General features: G+C 38.7%; 1 protein-coding gene across 3 annotated transcripts in view; it reads right to left on the bottom strand.

The window, feature by feature from the left end:
• igsf9bb (immunoglobulin superfamily, member 9Bb) overlaps positions 1-24,602 on the bottom strand; it is a 749,555-nt gene that overhangs the window by 15,220 nt on the left and 709,733 nt on the right. For 2 of the 3 annotated variants that reach the window (XM_072238319.1, XM_072238320.1), the window contains exon 19: positions 3,803-3,924. In XM_072238319.1, the coding sequence (XP_072094420.1) occupies positions 3,803-3,924 (122 nt within the window). Of the gene's footprint in view, positions 1-3,802; positions 3,925-8,101; positions 8,161-24,602 lie in introns of those variants that run through there. The other variant, XM_072238321.1, reaches the window with a different exon arrangement.

The following is a 24,602-nucleotide window of genomic DNA, read 5'->3' as shown; positions in this document are numbered from 1 at the left end:
TGGTTGCCTCCTATTCCTGGATTTTCTAATATGATGGAAACTGGACGGCAGCCTCGGACACAGTATTAATTGGAAACCCATTCACGCCTCAGCAATAACAGCCACCATCGTGCCTCCCAACATAGAGCGGTTCTTTCTACTTTGATTAACTGTGCGAAAACTATTTCAGACTCAGAGAGACTCCCCAAGGAAATAGATGATTATGCATGATGTTACTACAGAATGGCTACAAAGTGAAGGAAATCAATCGGGCCCTTAAAAGAGCCGATGGAAAAACCAGGAAACCTAACAATGAGGAGAAATCCGTTGCTACTGCCTGCCCTCCCTATATTTCCAAGGTTTCTGGAAGGATCGCCAGGATCTTGGAGAAATACTTTATTGTCGCCAAACAATTGATACTAGAACGTACAATCATCACAGCAATATTTGATTCTGCGCTTCCCGCTCCCTGGATTACAAATATTAAATATTAAAAATAGTAAAAAGATAGTAAATTTAAAAAAAATTAAATTATTAATCATAAATAGAAAATAGAAAAATGGAAAGTAAGGTAGTGCAAAAAAACCAAGAGGCAGGTCCGGATATTTGGAGGGTACGGCCCAGATCCGGGTCAGGATCCGTTCAGCAGTCTTATCACAGTTGGAAAGAAGCTGTTCCCAAATCTGGCCGTACGAGTCTTCAAGCTCCTGAGCCTTCTCCCGGAGGGAAGAGGGACGAAAAGTGTGTTGGCTGGGTGGGTCATGTCCTTGATTATCCTGGCAGCACTGCTCCGACAGCGTGCGGTGTAAAGTGAGTCCAAGGACAGAAGATTGGTTTCTGTGATGTGCTGTGCCGTGTTCACAATCTTCTGCAGCTTCTTTCGGTCTTGGACAGGACAACCTCCATGCCAGGTTGCGATACACCCTAGAAGAATGCTTTCTACAGCGCATTTATAAAAATGAGTGAGGGTTTTAGGGGACAGGCCAAATTTCCTTAGTTTTCTCAGGAAGTAAAGGGGCTGGTGGGCCTTCTTGGCAGTGAACTCTGCTTGGTTGGACCAAGTGAGGTCTTTTGTGATATTGACCCCGAGGAACTTGAAGCTTTTGACCTGTTCCACTTGCGCACCACCGATGTAAATTGGGTCGTGCAGTCCGCTACTCCTTCTGAAGTCAACAACCAATTCCTTCACCTTGCTGACATTGAGGGATAGGTTATTGTCTTCGCACCATGCCACCAGGTTCTTAATTTCCTCTCTGTACTCAAACTCATCATTACCTGAGATATGGCCTACAATTGTGGTGTCATCAGCAAACTTAAATACCGGATTAATACCATCCACAAACCCATAAGGAAGCTGTGGCCATAGGATTGACTTCGATGGCACAAACCAACTGTGCCGCGCCAATGGTTTTTGGGACTGCCTAATGAAGAAAGCCATTGAAATAAAACTGGAGGAAAAGAATTTTAACAAAGATGAAGGTCTTGCTCTAAGTAAGAACTGGAATTCGATTGTAAACAAGGTGCGTCAGCGGAAACTTGATTGGATGAGGACTAACCAATCACAAGGGACAGACGACGGGAGTATAAATACCACTGAAGTAGACATGCCCAGGTGTTATTCCTGACAAGGATACAGAGTTTGTCATCGACATGTTGGTTAAGATTGATACCTGTACCTGGCTGGAAGCCTGAGAAGAGTTCATTCGTCATATACGTTAATATCACAAATGACCTGACTTGGTCCAACCAAGCAGAGTTCACTGCCAAGAAGGCCCACCAGCGCGTTTACTTCCTGAGAAAACTAAAGAAATTTGGCCTGTCCCCTAAAACCCTCACTAATTTTTATAGATGCACCGTAGAAAGCATTCTTCTAGGGTGCATCACAACCTGGTATGGAAGTTGTCCTGTCCAAGACCGAAAGAAGCTGCAGAAGATCGTGAACACAGCCCAGCACATCACACAAACCAATCTTCCGTCTGTGGACTCACCTTACACCGCACGCTGTCGGAGCAGTGCTGCCAGGATAATCAAGGACACGACCCACCCAGCCAACACACTTTTCGTCCCTCTTCCCTCCAGGAGAAGGCTCAGGAGCTTGAAGACTCGTTCGGCCAGATTTGGGAACAGCTTCTTTCCAACTGTGATAAGACTACTGAACGGATCCTGACCTGGATCTGGGCCGTACCCTCCAAATATCTGGACCTGCCTCTCAGTTTTTTTGCACTACCTTACTTCCCATTTTTTTAAATTTTCTATTTATGATTTATAATTTAAATTTTTAATATTTACTAATTTTAACTATTTTTAATATTTAATATTTGTAATCCAGGGAGTGTGAAGCACAGATTCAAATATCGCTGTGATGATTGTACGTTCTAGTACTAATTGTTTGGCGACAATAAAGTATAAAGTATATGCGCTGGGAAAGTACTAAATCCTTTTTTATATTCACTTATTTTCTTTCAACACATATTTTTTATGGGCCACTAATGGTCTTACCAAGATCTTTAGCAAAGAGAGCAGAAAGAGAACAAGAAAAAGCATTCAGCAAAAATGTTTCATATATGTAATAAAACATTTTCTGAGATATGGGAGTTGCTGCTTTGATGGATATCAGCTCTGTCCAAAGTCACAGCAAAAGGGAGATAATTTATGGTTGATACCTACTATCGTTTCATCATGCAAGAGTTCAAAACAGGGTAGAACCCACCAGGATCAGGTAAATTAATAGAATTTGAAAGAGCAATGTTTCCTAGGAAGACCACATCAAGGAGTTATTTATTTGAAAGAAACTAGAGGACATTAAGGCTCCTCCTGACCTTACAAAAATCAGTAACATGTTTTCCTAAGCACACTGCAGTGGCCCCTTTTGCTCTGTGCCAAGCATCAAAGTTTTGAAATCGCCTGGCCATCCTATAGATGTTAAAAAAATAACAACCATGGGTTAACTGTCAATCCTTTCCAAAGCACTTGAATGTAGTAGTCTTTCCCAAATCTGTGTCCATCCTTTTTTAAACGTCAGTTGCAAATTTCTCATCTTATTATGATATTGGAACCTAAGTGCTGTGACAAAAATTAATACTGGCTTCCCATTCTGTTCGAGCTACCTGCATCCTTTGACTAGATTGATGAGACCTCTCCAGTATGTCCATTGGGTGAGGATCTGACTCAATTTGTATCGAACCAGCTGAGCCAGAGGATCTCCAGGAATGACATTTCCTCGCTTCATTACCTCAGTTGTTCCCAGGAATTCATGGGCATCCCTTATCTCTCATCTACTGGATAAGTTATCCAAAAATTCCATATCACTTACCATATGCTTGTTGACAACATAATCATCACCTCTCCTGACTGTTTACTATCTCATTTTTAATTCCTGGCTGGATCAATAGAAATATCCTGCAACTAATTGTTGGGAAACCACAGCTGTTACTTTCAGTTCTTGCCATTAAATTTATTCTTTTTTCATTAATTTCAATTTGCCACTAAATTTAAGGTTGCCATGGTAATTCATATAAGACCCACTAAAATCTATGAAAGACAGTTTTAGTGATGATATGTACAGCTGAAATATTTGCAAGGCATTTATCAGCTTTCTCTTTAAAATGCAGATTTAAGCATTAAACATTAAAGCATTAATTGATGTTGTTATTGGGTTATAATGTCAGGTGAAAGATTGCTATATAAATGGTCAAAATGCTCCAATATAAAGTACACATTTAACGTATCTCTGAAGAAAAACTTTTGGAAAATATGAAAGGGTTTCATTCCTAATCAAAGTTATTTAATGTTCAGTTCTAGTTCTGTTTGTCACATCACTCACTGTTTTTTCGGCGTGGTTTCGAAGGGGGCTGGGTTGCCTTTTTGGGCTTTCTCACACGTTGATATCTCAGTCTTTCGAAGCTCTCAGGTACAGCAGCCGCACCATGTGTATCTGAAGGCCTCCTGCAAGACCAAGAGAAACAGAAAAGGGGATGGGGGAAAGTTCAACCTTAGCAGTTAGTCTGAGTTGCAATTATTCCTCATTACTGAACAACAACTTGCTGTAGTAAAACATCTACTTGTTATAATGTTAACTGTAGTGCCTGAACCAAAATTCAACCATTTGTTTAGATAGACCAGATCGAAGATATTCTAAATAGTTTTGTATTAGACTCACATTGCCTGAATGCATTTAAGTTGTTTTTTTTTACATGTTATTATTTTATATTTCCTAGTCCCTTCATTCCCTTGGGCCAGGTTGATCATCTTATCCAAAAAAGAACAATGAGTTGATACACTCCCAGTACTTGGGCTTTGTCTGATTGTAACAAGTCATATGGTATTGCAGAGGAATGACTGGATAAATGTTATGGAGAAGAAGGGTTAAAGCAATGGACTACGATTCCACTGTTCTCTGAACACCTGGATTCAAATCCCACTCATTTCTTTGTACAGACTCTGTCTATAAAATAAAATATTTTTGTAAAATAAAAGGATTCTTGCTTATCCTCATGTGAGGAGCCTGTTTACCTATGGGTGTTTTGGCCTAACTAAAAAAAAAAGAGATCAAAAGTCACTATGAAGGGAACTGAAACATTAAATCTCGAACTCTACCTGACAAACTGAAGTCCAGATCACTGTGCACTCTGTCAGATGCTGGTTCTCTGTAAAGAGGAAGGAGCATGAGGGTGGAAAATGATCGTGGCCCATTTTCTGGCACGTGGAGCACGTATCCCAACCGCAAAGCCTGAGGCTCACCTCAAGTTATACTTCCGGTCTTGCCTGTTTAACTTGGGCAAGCGTGCCATGCCTTTCATACCACCACATTTAATTTGCCTTCTTTGCCTCCACAGAAATATCCTGTAGTTGTTCAAATCAGAGACTGGGGGAACATCAGTAATAAATCGCAGGTTAACTGCTAAAGAATGGGAAGAACATGCCACCTAAAATGGGAAAGGTCCACTCTTCCTTCACTTGGTCCATATTTACATGTGCAATGAACAGTTTGCTTTAGGTGGTTCCGAGGGGCACTGAGAGAAAAAAAACTGGTTAGAGGTCAATCGGTGATTCATAATCTATAGCAACCAGGCCCAATTTCCCTTAAATGTGCCAAAAGAGATATAATTTTTCTATATCTTTTTATTCCAAAAATTTCCAATTTCCACTGGATAAAAACAGTTGAAGCAGAATTATGATGATAGACTGCTAGTATAAATTCTAAGTCCACTTCTTTCTGAAAATAAAATGTTCCTCTATTCATTTGCTGTTTCCAATTATACAAAGTATTTTCAAAAAAGAAAGGATAATGTGTTGTTTCAAGCCTTATTCTTGGTGGTTTGGTATCTGGGTTGAGTTCTCTCTTCTTATTGTCTCCTCCCTGTCTTCTGCCCAAGATTACAGAGCTTAATATGTAGCAAATAGATGTATAATCCTATAGCATTTGAGAAGTTATTAACTGAGTATGTATATTATAAGTAACTAACGTGGGTTGGATCAAAGAAAGCAGTGGAAATTATTGAAAGACAATGTAAGCTAAAGTGTCACAATGACATTATTATGTTAGAATAAGACCATAAGATACAGGAGCACAATTAGGCAATTTGGCCCATCAAGTCTGTTCCACCATTTCATCATGGTGATTCACTTCCCTTAAAATTGATTTTATTCTCAAAAGGAGATTTTATTTATTTAATAATCTTCAATTAAGTAAAAATCAAAAATGATAGGTGGATTACAACAGTTTGCTTCAATAGACTGCTATTGTGTTCCTTACAAAGTGCCCACTATTAAAGCAGTGATGGTAAGGCACTTTGAGTGGTAATCTAACTTAAGCTTTGCAGCCAAAACCACTGCATTAATATTAACATTTCACAAACTACAGTATGATGCAGAAAGATTTCAAGTGATGGGGCATTTATAATATTCTCTCAACCCTTCACTGTCCCCAACAACAGAGCATCATTTCAGAGATCTGACAGCCTCCTTTGCTGACCAGTATTTACCTGATATGAATCTGCAGCAGTGTACTTTCTAACATTCAATGCTAGCTTCTAATCACACAACTCTGACTGCCATTTTGAATGACATCTCTTATTGGCTTGAATTCTGCATTCTCTTTCTAACTTCCTCACTTACCCCACCCTTAAGCTCCCTCCCCTCCCTTGTCTCTTTCAATTGCCTCTTATCTATTCAGCCTTAATCAATCTGAATACAGCATGGTACTATCTATCATGGGGAGAAGTTTGTCTGGCCCTTGGTAAGAGTATTGCTGCTCGCTATACTCACTATCACACAAATATTATATATTGAACCATATGTAGTGAGCTGAGTACCATCAGCGACTGACATCTGAGACATTTTTATCATTTCCCATGTCACCTACAGCACTGTGAGGTTTGGCTTGGAACTGTAACTGAATATGTTTCCTGCTTAACTACAGCATCATCATTAAGGCCATCATATGAATTTATAATTAATGACAAAGTGCAACATACTCTCAGTGGTTTTAAACCAACTGTGTGTTAAATGACAATGTGTGGGATCACGCTCACAAGACTTTTCTCCACACAATCCTCCTTCAACCTGCCTTCACCTAAATATATCAGCAGTTAGTTACTTCTCCATCACATGCATTTGGCTTTCTCTTAAAAACAGTTGTCATATTCCACATACTCAACTCCATATTTTTAAAACACTCTGAGTACATTAATTTCTCCCATAGTAGATTTATCAGTCACTGCCTCCCAACCATGGCTCAAGTAGTGGTGAGAAACTGAGGTCAATTTTGACTTTTGGATGACAGATTGAGCAGTCCGCTCTGACTGACTGGTTTGATTTGCCCTATGTCTTTTTGGGCCACAAGCTCATATAAATATGACAGAGATGCTGCAAAGAATTAAGCAAATGGACTGCAAGAGCAAGGGCTCAGAGGGCAGGGGAGAGGTGCAATTATGGAGGTTGGGGGTTCTGCATTGGTAGCCACCACAACTTTGAATTTTATTTTAAAAGGAAATTGCTGCTTGTAACAGGGAGATACTTTTGATAAAAGACTATAGTTGTTGATCAGATAGTAAAGCTACTGACCCAACTTTGAGGGCATTATGGTCCTTTAATGATCAGAAGGCAATTAAGAACAACCATTTGGAGTGAAGATCAGAGATGGTTCTACAATCAAAGGAAGAATGATCATTATTGAATAGTTCTGGTGGAAGTCAGAGAATAAGTTATCCAGTTCCCCTCTTTGTTGAAGGATAGCACATGACAAGAAAGGGATTGGAAAAACGATCAAGAAAAAGGGAGATACACACTTAAAAAAAATAAATTCTGAATACGCACATTAAAAAAACTTGATATTTCTGCACTGAATATTTGTAATTTGAGTGTGTTATTTTGTAGTGTTGGATGCAGGCCACAGAACTGAAGTGGATTTGGGGTAGTATTGATTGGAACATACTTTCCAGCCACGTTTCCTGCCTGAAATTTTGGATTAAAACTTACCTCAATGTCTCTACACTAATCCCCAAGGTGCCAGCTCTCTCTGAATGTAATGAAATCATTGATTGCTGGAACAAAAGTGAAATTGGCCATTTGCTAGAAACACAGAAGGCACTCATGGTGAAGAATCAGCTAATTTTACAATGCATTTTTACCATGACTGATTTAGTAGAAAAATCAGATATGGTGGAAAAAAGCTGCTGATCGATTATGAGTCCATTCTGTATCGCTTGAGAAGGTCAACTGCACCTTTTAGAACTCTTTTTTAATTCAAACTTTTTAAACCGATTGCATAGAAGTTAAAATGGAGAAATTGAGAGCTTTTGTCCAGTTAAAGATTACTGACCCTTACGTCATGTTTCCAATGTTATGGCATACATTTCAAGACATTACAAGAAAATGAGATGGATTTTTCAAGTTTATTTCGATCATCTTTGAACTTATTTATTGGAGCCAGTAAAGCTCCAATCTACACATCCTCACAAACTCGATAGGGCAGTTAGTGGGTGGGACAAGGGGAGGTGGTGGTGGGAGGGAGAGGACACAGGTAAGTGGGGCATCAGTGAAGTGATAGGTTGGGTGTCACCACCAGCCAACTGTGAGCACCTCACCTACAGGGAAGTTACAGAGGAGCATGGGCAGATACCTGAATGGAGTTTGCCAACCCTGCCTCTCAGCAAAGAATGCCAAGTGCTGTGGAGGAACCTAAAGAGGAGGAAAAGAAATTCTGTGAAGCAATAAATGTAAGTAAATGGAGAAGTGCACTCACAACAGACATTTCATGAAATACTGGGCTGGATCATACTCGATCTGACCTGCTTCCTGCCCTCGACCTTTGCGCCAGCCCCGCAGGTAGCCTTACCTGTCGCAACTAGAAAGTCAATGACCATGAGGCAACAGCTCCACAGCCATGACAAGCAGGTCTCCGGGCAGCACACCCCAAGGGACTGCCCTCAGCACCCTTCTCCCACTTTCAGTGTTTTACATGTTGAAATGTACTTAAATAATTAAAAATTAAAATGTATTAAAACATTAGTTATAAAAGCATGAAGTTGTTGTTAATTAATTAAAGCATGTAGTGATAAAAGCAAAAAAAAACCTTGGGTAAACTTACTCGTTTTAGTGAAGGCTGGTGACCTTGTTCAGATGATGTGTGTCTGACCCTTCAGCTCAAGATACTATGGACTGTCCCTATTCTCAGTGACCTGTGATGACCTGTGACCTCAGTGTTCTTCCAGACTGCACTGCATGGTGTGGTAGTCCAGAACATGCTGATGTGCACACCTGCTGTAGCCACGTCTTCTCTTGCGAATTGCTGGCGACATATGAGCAGGATCTGGCCCACTAGCTTTGCTGCCTGGCTGATCTGAAGTTCTTTAAATGGATAAGCTCTCTGGGGAGGGGCTTCCAGCTTGCCTGATATTCATTGCTTAATTTTGGGCTCGCCTCCAGGCTGTGGTGCACATAACCCTGTGTTTCCTGAATTCTGACCAGATCATGTCCTCATCAGCTGTTCATAATGGAATTTTCACTTACAAGTTTTATTCGACATGCTTTCGGCACAGACATTGTGGGCCGAAGGGTTTGTTCCTGTGTTGTACTGCTCTATGTTTTGCATTCAAAATTGATAGATTGCGAAATTAGATGGGACATCTTCACTACAAGACTCATTGGGTCTTTGCTGACATTTTGGTCTATCTCATATATCATGGGATAGCCTCAAAATTAATCAAAGTCGAAATGCACATTACTGAGCACAAATTTTATAATTAAAACAAATTCTGTTAGCAAGCTAACATAAACTACGTTACAAATCTTAGGCAATTCTCTGCTTAATGTTCTGCTCCAGTGCTAATGTCATGGCAATCTGTTATGATGTTATTATTTTTAATTAAAGTTAAATTATATATTTGTCAATTAGAAATATGACTTATTTTTAAATAAAACTTCCTTTCGGGTAGTTTAAGGGGGTTACCTTTTTCTAAACCACTGTACTCTGCCTTATACATAACAAAAACTCATAAAGCCAAAAAACAGATGCTGGTAACCTACAATATACAGTGAAAGGGAAAGTGCTGGAAATATTCAGCAGATCAGGCAGCATCTGTGGAGAGAGAAAAAGAGACATTGTTTCAGGTCAATGACACTTGCTGTCTGACCTATTGAGTATTTCCAGCATTTTCTGATTTTATATTAAAAAAATTATTTTGTTTGGAATATTCTGTTTTATTATAGTTTAAATTTAACATTATAACCTGAGTAAATTATTGTATGTACCACAATTAAAGCTGAATGTTTTGGATGTGGATGCATGCAGACATGAAGGTACAGTGGTTGGGTATATGGGACGTTGTAATTGTGGTTGAAGTGAAGCCATTCCAAAACAATTAAAATATAAATCCATCCTTGGTCACTTGTATCAACTGCCTAGTACAGTAGTGTCGCCACAATACAATCCATTTTTAAAATTCACTTCCATTGACTTCAATAGAAACAAGGCTCGGAAAATGAAGCATATAAGCTGCTATGTGGAATAAATGCTAGTTTGGTTGTTTGGGAGCAATTTTAATCGAATTAACTTGATGTGGCAGATCAAAGGATCATCCAGCACTGTTCAAAGAGAGAGAAATGAAACGGGGCAGGGCAAGTAAATTGATATATTGTTGGAACATACTAATATTGCCCAGACATTGTGCAGCTCAGAAGTGCTTCAGCCCAGACACCAATTCTGTTTATGTGTAAGCTTGATGATTCTAAATATCAAACTTAAAACTCTAATTTTGGTATTTCCAAAATTTAGAGTTAGAACCTTGATATAGTTTGGTAAGGCTTTTATGATATGAGCCTCCAGTAATAATTTCCCAGTGGTGTACATATTAGTTAAGAGCATGAAGCACAACATCGATGAGTAATGTTGGTCATGCATATTACTTTTTTAGTTTGAATCTTAGTGATTACACTTAACTTTATGTAGTTCAAATCCTGTTGACAATCTCACTGATTTCCTATTCTATCAATGTAGAGTGTTCTTCCCTTTTATTAGTATATAAAAATGCAAGTACCTCAAATAGGCATCTTGAAAAGTAGATCTATTAATAAACAAGATAATTATGGTATACAAATGTTCAGCTGCATTATAAGTATTAGACACAGTATAAAAAAGATTAATTATTAAAATATATAAAGTCAGGAATCTGACTTTAAACTCACCTACAGTATATTAAGTATTTTCTGTGCAACACATTCAAATAGTTATACACTGCAATATCCTTCATAGAATATATTTATTAGATTTTGCTTGTCATTTGTTAGCACACAGTTAAAGACACTAATTCTTGCACAAACCACAAGTGGGAACACTTCTCATTTAAGACCATTATTTTAAGTTGAAAATGATCACATGCATTTTGTGAGTAGGCCTATCATATCACTTTTTATGCCACCAGGGTGAAGGCAATGAAGGAAAAATGCAGTCTGTAACTAAAGGGTACAGAGATACTTAAGTACCAGAAAATTGTGCCTCGAAAAATATAGTCAATTTATCATTTACGAATTGCATTTAATTGGATTTATCTGCTGGTGAAGGTAGCCAGTTGTTCTCTTTGCCCCACAGGACTCAACATGATTAAGAATAATGAGGTGAATAGTTCCTCTTTAAAACTGCTAGAAGCATTAATATGAATATGCAAGCATAAAGTTATGTGAATAATTCCACTGATTTTGATTAATGTTGATCACTATTCATTGTTGTATATTTATGGCTAAAGGACCTTAAGAAAAAAGTTTATAGGACCGCAAACTATTTCTTTGTGTGATAGCATCAAACTATGATCAAAGGTGGTTAGATTAAGGCAAAGGAGTATGCAACTCTTGCATGGGATTGGCTGAGAATTTTATGGATTCTTCCAAACACCAACAATTAAAATACAATACAAATAACACATAAAAGTTGATTTCCTCACTCCTTTTTCATTTACACACAAAATGGCATTTATGTTTCTTAGATGAGGCATTCAAGTAGGAGCTCATCAGCATCAGAATCATAGCGTTAGATACATGCTATACTGAGTATTCAATGGAACCTTAATCCATTCAATATATGCCACAAGTAGCTTCTTCTTAAGTATACTATTTTCATGTAAAACCTTGTGTGGAACGAATTGTACCCAATGGATAATTTATTCAAAATGTACTATGAATGTCTTCCAATGCTTAGACAACATTCTGGACCAAATGTTGCCTTGAAAACTTCAGTCTGTGGGAAAAATAACCTGGTTAACATTGTTTCTTTAGCTTTCACTCAGAAGATAGTCGTGAAATTTAAGAATTAACCACCAACTAGAAAAAGTGATTTTAAAAGTGAGAAGTGTGAGTAAAAGTTCCCCACTTGCAGTGTGCTAAGCAGGGGTAAGGGGTGGAGAGGCAAACAGTATATGACCCCAAAATCTGTGCTGTGCATGCATTTAGCATGTCCCTACGATAGCAGTCAGTTTCATCTCTTGTGCACATCCCTGTCTTCATTATTTATCAGAAGCTGTGAACAGAGCTTTTGGTGGCTTGGTAATTTCCTTATCATTTCCAAGAGATATTGGCATTCCAGAAACATTGTAAATTAAACTTCTTTTTAACTTTTGTGTGATTAGCAACAGAATTGCCTAAAGGAGGATTATTCTTTTATCTTTCTTGAGTGTCCTTTTCAAGGTGAGGAAAGACAGTGCTGAGGGCAAGTAATCATTCAGCAACTGAGCTGACAAATTCATGCTTCACCATTTAGAGGCAATGCAGAGTAGTTTCTACTCTGTCAGGAGAAACAAGCCTCCGGTTAGCACCTGTTTTTTGATATTAATGGTACCTCCACAACCTGCTCTTTCAATCCTCCAGCACAAATCTGTCAAGGAAAATGGTATACTGTGTACTCTCTCGCCGACTTCACACTGAAGTAATTTTCCACAGCCGACTCTGCACAAGTTAACTCCAGCCCAAACCTGTGAATGCTAAAGTGGGTGAGTACAAAACAACTTTATAGCACACTAGCCTATGTTTAGATGGGGCTATATATCAATGTGGCAGATAGCTACATCTATAGAAAGCAAAACACTTCACTTTATCATTCCTTGCAACTGAGTAAAGAGGAGGTCCTCTTTCAATTTCTCATTGGATAATAATAAAGAAAACTTCAAAATGGGAATACAAAATGAAAGTACGAGAACTTTTGAAATTTTAGTGAGAATGATTACGATTGTCTAAGTCAGGGGTTCCCAACCTGGGGTCCACCGACCCCTCGGTTAATGGTAGGGGACCATGGCATAAAAAAGGTTGGGGACCCCTGGTTTAAGATATTCCACTTTCCAGCATTTTCCACATGCTGGACATCTTCTTATATTTTTTTTTCACACAGACTAATGAGTTTCCTGTCATTTAATTCAGAATGAATAAATGGATTTCCCTTAGCACTGTCTGTGGACTGTAATATTTTTGCACACCACAGTTCAGTTTTAAGGTAAAGCAAAACACAATGAAAAATCATGGATTTAATCATGTGGACGACTTAATTTATACATTGATCATTAAACCCACAAATTTCTCTCCAAATCCTTTGGGCACCTGATGGCTCATTGTATGAAGGAGCTTAAACAGGTGCAGTGGCATCCAATGACATACCTAGACATTACATTCGAATTTTTTGTTGGTGAGTATAGTTGGTGGGCTAACCTTACAGTAGCAAGTCTTGGCAATGATTGTTCCTTTCAGCACTTTTTAATGGGGAGTATGTCTGAGTAGATTTTAGACCAGCTTGGAAACCTAGATCCTCCTTGGACACTTCAATGTCCAGTTGTCCCAAGAACAACAACTAATCCCATCTAATCTTGCAATCCTCATCTGAACTTCCTCTGCTGATGCACAAACTACAACTATAGACCTTCCCTTGAGCACACTGAACCAATTAGAATAATATGCCCCTCTTGAGTAACAATATCCCATCTGTTCTACCAATCACTCTCTGACTACTGATCTCCCACATATTGCACTGAGCTTTTCCCTTCAACCAGGGTGACTGATTAGATTGCCAAAACCTACCCTTTACTTCATGATTCCTGGTTGGAAATGCCAACCCCTCCACCAACGAACTGGAACTAAACCTACCCTTTCTATCGTGATCCTCCACACTCTTCCACCATTCCTGGCCCTCTTTATGACACCAATCCTGTTACCTGACCCTAATTCCAAACTTTGCCGAATTCCTTGTGAAAGATCTGATCAGTCGCACAAAAACATCTCAAACCTGCTCTACCATTCAAAATGATCATGCCTGATCTTTGCTGCCCTCAATCCTTCTTCTGTGCCAGTTCTCTTTAGCCTTCAATTCCTGTCTTTCAAATACTTAACCTATCTGCACCTTGAATATTTCTGATAACTATCCTCAGGGACAGAGAATTTCAGAGATACACCACCCTCTGAGAGGAGAAAATTTCATGCACCTTATTGTTAAGATACTGCCCACTTATATTGTATCTACAATATTGCATCCTTTTTTCCTTGACTCTCCCAAGGTGTTGCTTTGGTCCTTGACTGCTGAGTTTCCCAGTGGCAGGTCCATGAACAAAGTATCTGTCAGCTTGCTGAAAGAATCTACTCCATGAGGTATAGGAGCAGAATAAGGCTAATTCAGCCCAATAAATTTGCTCTGCCATTCCATTGTGGCTGATTTATTTTCCCCCTCAATCCCATTCTCTTGCCTTCTCCCCATAACCTTTGACACTCTTAATAATCAAGAACCTCTAATCAACCTCTGCTCTAAATATACCCAATGATCTGGCCTCCACAGTCAACTGTAGCAATGAATTCCACAGATTCACCACCCTACAACTAAAGAAATCCCTCATCATCTCCATTCTAACTGGACATCCTTCTGTTCTGAAGCTGTACCCTCTGCCTCTGGACTCTCCTACTATAGCAAACGTTCTTTCCACACACACACTCTATCGAGTCCTTTCAATATTCGATAGGTTTTAATGAGAACCCCCACCCTCGCCCCCTTCTTCTAAACTCCAGTGAGTACCGGTCCAGAATCATCAAATGCTTCTCATACATTAACCCTTTCAATCCTACTGCTCCCTCTAATTTCTAGGCCAAACTGTTGTAAAACATTTAACTTTTCGCTGCTGAAGTGCAAAATAAATGGTCCCTTAATAAAGGCTATCAGATATTTGATTTGATCAAAGTTTTGTTTATTGTCTTATTCAGCACAGAAATTTGCACTTATGATAACGTGACTACAGGCTACAAAATCACAGCAGCTTTTCATAGAAAATCATAGAAAGGCAATCTTTTATTGTGGTAAATATAGTAACTATTTATTATTAACTAGGCCCAATAAACTGGTTAGAAAGGCTGGTTCTGTTATAAGAGTCAAACTGGACACACTGGAGGCTGTGTTAGAACAAAGGACCCTACGGAAAATTCTGGCAATTCTGGACAATGTTTCTCACCCTCTGCATGCCACCTTGGCTGAACAGAGGAGCACTTTTAGTAATAGACAACTGCGCTGCTCCAAAAAGTGCTATATAAGGTCATTCTTCCCTTGGCCATTAGGCTCTATAATGAGCCAACCTCTTGTTGGAGAAGTGATGACACCCCCCCTCCTGTAAGCCTGTTTGAGGCAACTTATTTGTTATTCTTTCTTACTTCTCTTCTAATATTTGTATATCTGTGCACTTGCAATGCTATTGTGACACTGTAATTTCCTTTGGGATCAAAAAAGTATTTACCTATCTAATGGAACACTGATATACAACAATATGTGGGGTGGAGCTTTCATTGAACCTTTGGGAAAATGAGACTGAAACTGATGAAGTTGATAAGGGAGACATTTGGATATGAGATATTCGAACCTCTAGATGTTATCAATTTCACATGTCAATGTGATGCTAAATCTACCAATGCTATTTTGAGACTGTTCCTCTCCATTAATACAAAGTAAAAATGGCCAATGTTGACTCCCATTTATGATATCTTACTTTTATGAATTACAGTTGATACCTTCTATTCTGTGGGAACAGTTCTGGAAACTGTTGAATTTTGGAAGATGATAACCACTGCTTTCATTATCTCCATCGTCACCTTTTTCAAAAGTTTGGGATACAAGCCATCAGGTCTTGGGAATTTATCAGCTTTCAGTATCATTATTATTTTTTAATTTTCTGTTGTTATTCACTATTTCCAGGAGGTTTTTTGTTTTCTTTCATGAAGGCGTACACGAAGTAGTTGCTTACATTTTCTGGTCCAGTATATTTCCTAATATACTGTAAATTCTCTTAATCCCAGTTTGTTGGGGAACTACAATAATATTCTCTTTACATATTGATTAAAATTTGAATGTGTACCTCTATGTCTCTCACCATATTCCCTTAGAGAATGGTGAAGAAGCTGAATGCCTCAGGTTGCCCAGGTCTGGGAAAACAGGACTACATATATCAATGGAAGTATTGGTGGAGTGTGTATTGTTATCTGTCTTCCCATCCTCACACTAAAAGCATGAATCTATTTTGGGATGAATCATTATCCTATGCCCCTCTTTATTCTTTTGAATTAGCAGGAGATAGGGATATGAATAGCTCAATCTGACTGCTCCTTGCGAATCAGGAATGGGTCACAGAGATGGTGGATTAAACCTGAGACACTGGGGGAACACAGCCTTGGCTGCCTCTTCCCTTTCTTATTGAGGCCTTGCACTCACGCAGTCTGAACAGCTCACAGCAGCCAATGCGTCTCCTCAACATTAAATGTCAACACTTGTTCATCTTTCTGTTTCCATGCAGGATACAAAGCCCTTCTGTAAGGCAAAGAGCTGGAAGAGGACAGTGCCAGTGTAGACACATCACCAGGCACCCTTTACATGGATTCCAGGATTGGCTAGAAGGGTCTGAACACAGAAGCCTAACTAATACTTATATTTCAGGGTATGGATCAGAAGGTAAGCAACTGGTTAAGAGGACTGTGATGCAGCTGATAGAATACTACTAAGTAGTATTGGCTCAATGTGATCAGCTAAGGGCCCTCACATCCCTCTTAAAAGAGGCCCATCCTGTGAAACAAGGAGGATGTTTAGATATGTGTCCATTTCAAACATTGGGTGGCCTCAATTTCTCATCACAATAGAATGGTAAGTCTACCAATGCTATTTTGAGGCTTCTCCTGCTCCATTAATACAAGGTATAGACTACCAATATTGACTCCCATATGTAAATATCCAAACAGATTTAGCTGTGATGCTCTGTAGTCCAGAAGATAACTGGCTTATATGTGAAGATAAGTCACTCTGCCAATACTCTAAATAGCAGCTGCCACCTTTCAAACCATACCCATACCTCAACAACAGGTAATGCTTTCCAAAGAGAGAAGAAAGGCATTGGGAGTAGAAAAGTCATACATCAAATACATAGCATCAGACTTACTAATCAATAAACTGATTAGAAAGGCTGGCTCTGTTATTGGAGTCAAACTGGACACACTAGAGGCTGTGGGAGAACAAAGGACCCTATGGAAAATCCTGGCAATTCTGGGCAATGTTTGGTTGAACAGAGGAGCACTTTTAGTAATAGACTAAGGCAACTGCACTGCTCCAAAGAGCGCTATATGAGGTAATTCTTACCCTTGGCCATTAGGCTCTATAATGAGTCAACATTTAGCCAGGGAAGTGATGACTCCCCCCTGTTAGCCTGTTTGAGGTAATATTTTAAAAATTCTTTCTTACTTCTGTTCTAATATTTGTACATCTGTGCACTTGTAATGCTGCTGTGACACTGTAATTTCCTTTGGGATCAATAAAGTATCTATCTATCTATCTACCAATGATCCACACTTCTGTTATTTTAAAACTTCTGAAAATCTCAAGAAAATTTATCTATTTACACATTACTTTTTACTACTGAGTTTGCGATCAAACAACATGCTTACAATCCACCCATTAATTGCCAACAGGGAAGGGCAAAGTGTTGACAAAATCCAGAAATTAAATCTGCTGGTATTGTTTGGTGATGAAAGGGCAGTTGGCTGGATTCCAACCAGTAGCACTCATTCATGTGTTAGCTGGCAAACGAGTGAATAGTGTGTGTACATTTTGTTTGTACTGTTCATTCTTCTTTACAAAGCTTTCAGATGCATAGTACATCTATATTGTCTGCAGTAAAGATGTACAATTAAACAAGTGAAATATAAAGACAAAGCATGCAATTATCAATTGCTACACATGCAATTAAAAAAAATCCGTGCTAGCAACAAGCCATTTTCATTGTAGGAGGCAAACTTCAAAAAGATTTTGGTCATTATTTTGACTCCTGTCATAACTACAGGAGTAGTGATCAGTTATCAGTTTGGCTTTGATTCAAAGCCTACTTCAGAGGTGAAATGACAACATCCAGTCCCCCTTCTTTGATTTCATTACATAATATGGGGGATTTATTTTTTTAACTTGAAGAATGGGTTGGTTTTGCTTTCACAAGATTGTAGCCTTTTGGCAGTACAGAAAAATAGCTCTCATCTCAAGTGAAATAGGATAATAATATACTGCGGTGTAGGCTGAATTAACAATTGGGCCTGAGGATACTTTCAGAAGCAATTCTTTGCTTATGCAAAATCTACACCTCTTCCATAAAGTAGAATACCTGACACAGAAAAGCAAATCCTTCCAACTTTCAACAGACCCATTAATCACAGAAAACTAATAATACTTTTGTTTAGTTTATACAATAACATCTCATTTGTTCAAAATAATTCCACTGAATTTCTTTGACTCCCTAAATTTGCTGCAATATGAAATTAATGATGGTTAGTAAATGGTTACACTGCTATGCAACAGAGCATCACCTGTATGTATCTAACAACTTAAATATTCATCTATAATGGGCTTCACCATGCTGACAGGGGGGAGGAATGGCAGGATTAGGGAAAATGCTTAGGAACAATCACATTGCGTCACTCAGAAGACAAATGCAACGATGTTTAAATAGCGAAAGCATGCATTGCTTTAGCAGATGTGACTTTAAAGGGGAATACTTCAACTTTGATTAACAGAAGAGTTTTGTTTCTTGAGTCATTTTTTTCTGTGTTGGAATAACAGAAAAGACGACAGTCCAAGTGGATGGAAAGTGAGCTATGCCATGAGAAACGGGAGGTATTTCAGAGCAGCAATTGAAATTGAGGTAAAGATGCTGATGATTATTGGTTACACCTGAAATATGTCAAACTAGAAAGCAAAGCACAGCAAGGAGTTTCTGAATGACTTGCCTGGTAGTAAGTTGGGCAAAAGAGTGGTGGGTTGTAACAAGTTTGAGGAGATACTGTCAACCCTGCATGCCTACAGGAACTGAAGAATGAATTGTGTAAATATCACATCAAAAAATTCTCATTCGTTATTTTTTACAATTTCAGTAGATTAGGAATTTTAATGAATTTTTGCTTCCTCAATTACATTTTCACTGAAAATGTCATATTGAACCTCAGACAAAGGACATAAGACTTCAGACTGCATCGTGTAATGTTGAGGAAAAAATTATTTTGAAACACATATATATTTGTAATTGGGGAAATCTTACCACTTGGTTACCTGGAAGTTTAGCAGTGTGCTTTTATAAGTCATTGCAATGTTTTTCAAATATTATTCATAATTAGATTTAGAAGAAACAGGTCCTTTGGCCCCTCAAATCAATGCCGACCATCAAGCGCCCAATTACACTATTCCTACATTAATCCTCTTTTATTCTTCCCACAACCCCATCAATATCCTCCAGAACCTCCCACTCAACTGCACAGCAGGGCCAATTTACAATGGTCAGTTATCTATCAACCCACACAGATTTGGGATGTGCGGGGACATTTGAGTGCCGGTGGGGGGGACACATGCAGTCCCAGAGAGAACATGTAAACTGCACACAGATTGCACTGGGGGTCAGGACTGAACCTGGGCCGCTGGGGCTGAGAGGCAGCATCTCTACTAGCTGTGCCATTGCTCTGCTGCAGTATGAGAGCAGAGTCCATTGGACGTGACAAAATCATACAGGAAAGAATGAAGGCATTCGATCCAACAGCTCTGTACTGACTACTTGATAAACTGAGCAATTAGTCCCATTCTCTGTTACAAAGTCTGAAACAAATGGACAATGTGGTGTCACTTAGGAGGCCAACAGGTAACACTGCAATTCCGTTGTGAATGCCCTGAACAGTGATCAGTCAGGAAATAACCGCCTTTACCGCGGAGTTTTGTTTGTTTTCATGGTACTCAGGAAAGAATATTCCCACCTGTTGACAAGGACAGGAGGACAGGCGGAGTGGCTAAAAAGAACAAAACTCTGACCAGGTTGCAACCCACCTGAAGCAGGCCGAGCCTGCAGCAAGTGAGGCTGTGATGAAACTCATGCTCATCTAACCAGAAATTGAGTCGAGAGAGTGTTCCACAGTTGAGACTGAACAGGAAATAACATAAACATGAGCACACTGAGTATGAAAGGAGTGATGGAAGGTAATGAAGCATCCAAGTATTGTATTCCCCTTTAAAGGAAAATGAGAATAAAAGCCCCACCTGCTGCCCCCCTTTCAGACATGGATTCAACCCTTACCTATTGAGGTGTTGAGGACCTGGTCACAACAACACTGCCGTGATAGCTGAGATTAATCAAAAACAAAGCAGTTAAGACTCTGAATGATCCATTTAATTTGAAGAAAATTCATTAAACGAATGACGACATTCAGATACATGAGAAGAATGTTCAATAATGTCAGTGGGTTCCACATACACAGCATCTGGCATCAATGAAAATGGAACAGGAGCCTGAACAAATGAAAAGACAGTCATTTTAACTATTGCAGAGTTTTCACGCACAACGACGAGACATGATAGCTTTACCTGCAGCTCGCTCAGGAAAGAGTTAATTGAGAAAAGGGAAAAGAGGAATACATTTACAGTGTCTGAGAACTTCAAGCAGCCTTGGGTTACCAAGATTGATTAACATCATGCTTCCAGCCCATGTTATCACAACCTGAATGATAGGATGAGAACTAAGCCATGATTCCAGGAGTTCAAATTGCAGAAAAAGTTTAATTCAAATAAGCAACGCTATATCAAAGCATTTTCCCTGACAATCCTTCCTTCAAAGTAGAAGAGAAGGGTGTATCACAGGGCATAGGGTCACAAACGTAAGGGAGCGGCATCCTTCTGTAGTTCCTCAATACAACACATTGTCATTTCCAATTCAATGGTCTTTCATAAAACAAAATCCTGTTAATATCCTTTATGGCTCTGATTCATTCTTTATTTGCTAGGATCCTTAATTAATTTATACTTGCAGAAATTCAATATATTTCCTACTGAGTCTATCAATAAAATGAAAAATAATTTTCTTTGCACTTGTGAGGATTCAAAGAACCAATCCTAAATCAAGTTGACACAATTATTATACTGCCTCCCACACAGGTCCAAAAATGCTGTTAGTTCATCGTTTTACTTCTAACCAAAATGACAATCAGTGTGAGGTTCACTTTTTTCACACTGTCTTTGTTATTGCCAGGAGTGAGGAGATCAATGGCAATAAAAAATATATTGGGGGGGGAATTGTGTTTCTCTGTGTTCAAGATCACTCAGAATTGAACAAAAGACTTCAAAATTCACTGTATTTGCTGCTATTAGTATGCAAGGAATGGAAGACAGCCTTTTCATGCCTGGTGTTGCTGTTTGCCCCAAGTTGAAATACAGCCCAGGGCTGAATTACAGTTATTCCAACAATTCTGAATAACATGTCACTCTGAGCTAAAGATCTTGCAGTACACATTTAACAGAATATATTTTAATGCCGGTTGGTATATCTCAAGAATTCTCTGCAAGTATTTTGTCCTTAGACGCCAAAGCTTAAATTTCCATATTGATGATTATTTTCCCGATATTTTATCATCTGAACTGTTGCACACACTTAATGGCAAGGGCCGTTACAAAGACAATTATGTAAGCAGTAGATGGAAAATAAATGTAAATATCTTCCCCAAGTGTAAAGAATCAACACAGCTGGTATAACATCCTTTGAGATGGAACAGCTGTTTTGAAACATATAGCCAAAGATAAATACTAAGTGACTATATAAGTGTTTAGGTCAAGTTAATCTGACATCAGTTATTGCAACATTTATGTCAGCATTTTAAGAGTACAAGGCAACTATCAATCTGTCTATTTAAGCAAAAAGAAATGCCCACAAGGCACATAAGTCACGACTATTTCTGTAGCTTACCAGTGTGCATTGGATACTGTGCCCAAGAGACCCACTATTACCAAGTGAAAGCCAATTACCAGACTCAAAAGTAAAAATTTCCCAGCTCTCTGCAGGGAACCTTTAAGCTTTATGCTAAGTGTTCAGGCTTTCTGACTGTGCATGTGGTGTATCTAAACATAAGTGAATTTTGTCTCCTCTCTGACACCTTAATAAATACAACAGTAACTGATTCAAAATTAAATCTCTAGCACTTTTACTGATGAGGGGATTTAAAAAAATATTTTAGCCACCTTTTGAAACGAACAAAAATTATGTGATTGTCACAGTGCATTATCTTTTCTTGCTTCCTGATTCATGAAGGATCACACTTTCATAAGCATATAACATAGGGGTAAAGAAAACAGTAAATACTCACACAGAAGATACATATCAATTGAACTATACACAGCATTAGAACAAGTCCCCAACCAACAAGCCTGATCTTGCTGATAAATTTGCTAGCTGTAGATGCTGTGTGAATACTGCTAAACGCACGACACATATAGTCTAAATTCAATGCAATGCAGGGAGAGTACTCCCCTCAGTCCTTCATCAAGGTGTCTCAAATTCTGATATCTAGTTAAATGCAATATAAGGTGGCAATGTCTGATCTTTCCTGGCTAAAGAATATATGAAAACAACAGGCTGTTGTGGATTTTGGCAGTGCTTAGTTCGGAAGATTGTTACTATCCTTTAAAATCCAGAACAGTAAATCCTAGTGCACAGTGTCTGTCTGTGCTATTACATGGTAAAGAAGCAGAATAAATATCCTAGTGAGCAAAGCTCACTCTGCTAATATTTTCACACTTCCACCAAAATGACTGGGCTCATTGTTGATTAGCATGTGTTAATCGTCTCTAAAATTAATGCACGAAGCTGGTTTCAAATAATAACTCCATTTTCAGTAAACTCGTTTCAGGTGACAAATAAAAGGGAGGAATCTCAAGATCAAAAAATGTGAAGATTCTCCAGATTTATACCATCAAGACAAAACTCAAATATTTGGTTAAGAAATAATCTTCCTGAGGAAGTTCATCAAGGATTTCTGAATGGTGAGGATGCTTTCAAAATTACATCTGTGATGGGACACTGTAACCAAGAACCTTCTAGATTTTGTAATGTGATGGTCTAATCAGGTTTGTTACATTTTATGCAGCTGCTTATTCACATGTCAATATGGTTCAGATGGAAAATTCAATCGGTTTTACTGGGACTGCAGTCATCTCACACATTTAAACCTCCAAGCCAATGGTCTAAGAAAGCTTGGCAACAATGGAATTTGAAAATTAAGGTTTATATCGTTAGGCTTCACAGCTTCACCTAACCTTCAACAGACAAAGGGAGGGGATTCTTGTGTCTTTGCTTTTGAAAAGTGATACAAGAACACATGAATAAAGGAGCAGGAGTTGGCAACGTAGTCTCTTGCCTGTTCCACCAATCATTTTGATCATGGCTGATCTGTCCCATATCTCAACTCCTCTTTTGTGCCAGTTCTATATGTCCCTCAATTTCCCCCATTGTTCAAGAATCAACCTCTTCTTTAAATCCTGCTAGCGATCTAACCTTCACTACTCTCTGGAGCAGAGAGTTACAGATTCACCATCCTCTGAGAGAAGGAATTCCTATTAACCTCAGTTTTAAATAACCCCTCACTTGGAACTAGTTTAGGAATCTCCCACTGGTCGAAATAAGTCCGTATCTACCTAGCCAAGCCCCCACCCCCCTCAGGATCCTTAATATTTCAATAAAATCGCACCTCATTCTTCTAAACTCCAAAGAATGAAGGCCTACGAATTTCATGATGCTGTAGGAGCCACGTATCTATTTTCTGTCCATGTGCATTTTGTTTTGCACGTTTATTATGGGTAATTTTTCACCTAGGTTGGGTGGTAGAAGTGCAGAGTTTCGTTCTGCACTCATGCTTTGTCTTTAGTTCAGTCTAGTATGGAGAGAGCCAAGGAGTGGGCTGGGGAGGGGTGGGGGGCACGGGTGATATCTTTTGTTGACTGCTTGAACACTATTGAATACATTTAGGAATGCTTGGCTTAAATAACATTTAAATATGCTTAGACTGCTTATTTTGTTATATCTTTAGTTTCAGTTTCATTTGTTTTTTATCTTTACAAGATTGTTTTGCTAGTTTCTTAATAAAGGACCTAATACACTTTCTTCGACTTAGAACTTCGCTATTGTGGATAGCACATCAGACAGTGTCAATCCCTGCCATGCTTGGTCCCTGAGTGGTTTAGGTTTGTTTACAAGTAGCTGCTACAAATACCAATGTGCCAAAGGTAAAGCAGTACATAATTCCATAATAAAAGCCAGCCTAACGTTCAGCTTGCTTTGTAGCTAGGATTACGGGTTCTATGGTCCAAACATTTCTGAGTCTTCAGTGGAACTACATTTCAAACTTAGAGTGAGATCATGGTGCTGTAACTATAAAGTGCATTTAGCCTCACTGACCAGGAATGAACTTGTAGGCATACTCATACTTGGTTTTATTATACTGATGGGTTGCCATGTGTACCTAGATAAAGAACAAAACCTTAACATCTAACCTTTAAACATTTGGTATTTATTCCAATAAACATTTGAATCTTCATAGTAAACTCTCAGTTGCCACACAAAGTAAATCCTGATTTACATCATTCATGTAGTGACAGGTATTAATCTGATACTGCAAAGGACACTTTATTACTCTCAGCAATTTACACACCAAATAAAATAGAAACTTATTGAAGTAATGGTCTGGGCCTCTTGGTAGTTGAAGCTCATTGAATTGTCCCATAAATTCTAGATGACCAGGAATTGAAGCATCTTCAATTATCTTTTGACAGAACTTTCAAACAAAGG

Source organism: Mobula birostris, chromosome 20 (assembly GCF_030028105.1).
Source record: "Mobula birostris isolate sMobBir1 chromosome 20, sMobBir1.hap1, whole genome shotgun sequence".
NCBI classification, from domain to species: Eukaryota; Metazoa; Chordata; class Chondrichthyes; order Myliobatiformes; family Myliobatidae; genus Mobula; species Mobula birostris.
This window is presented reverse-complemented; position numbering and strand designations above follow the sequence as displayed.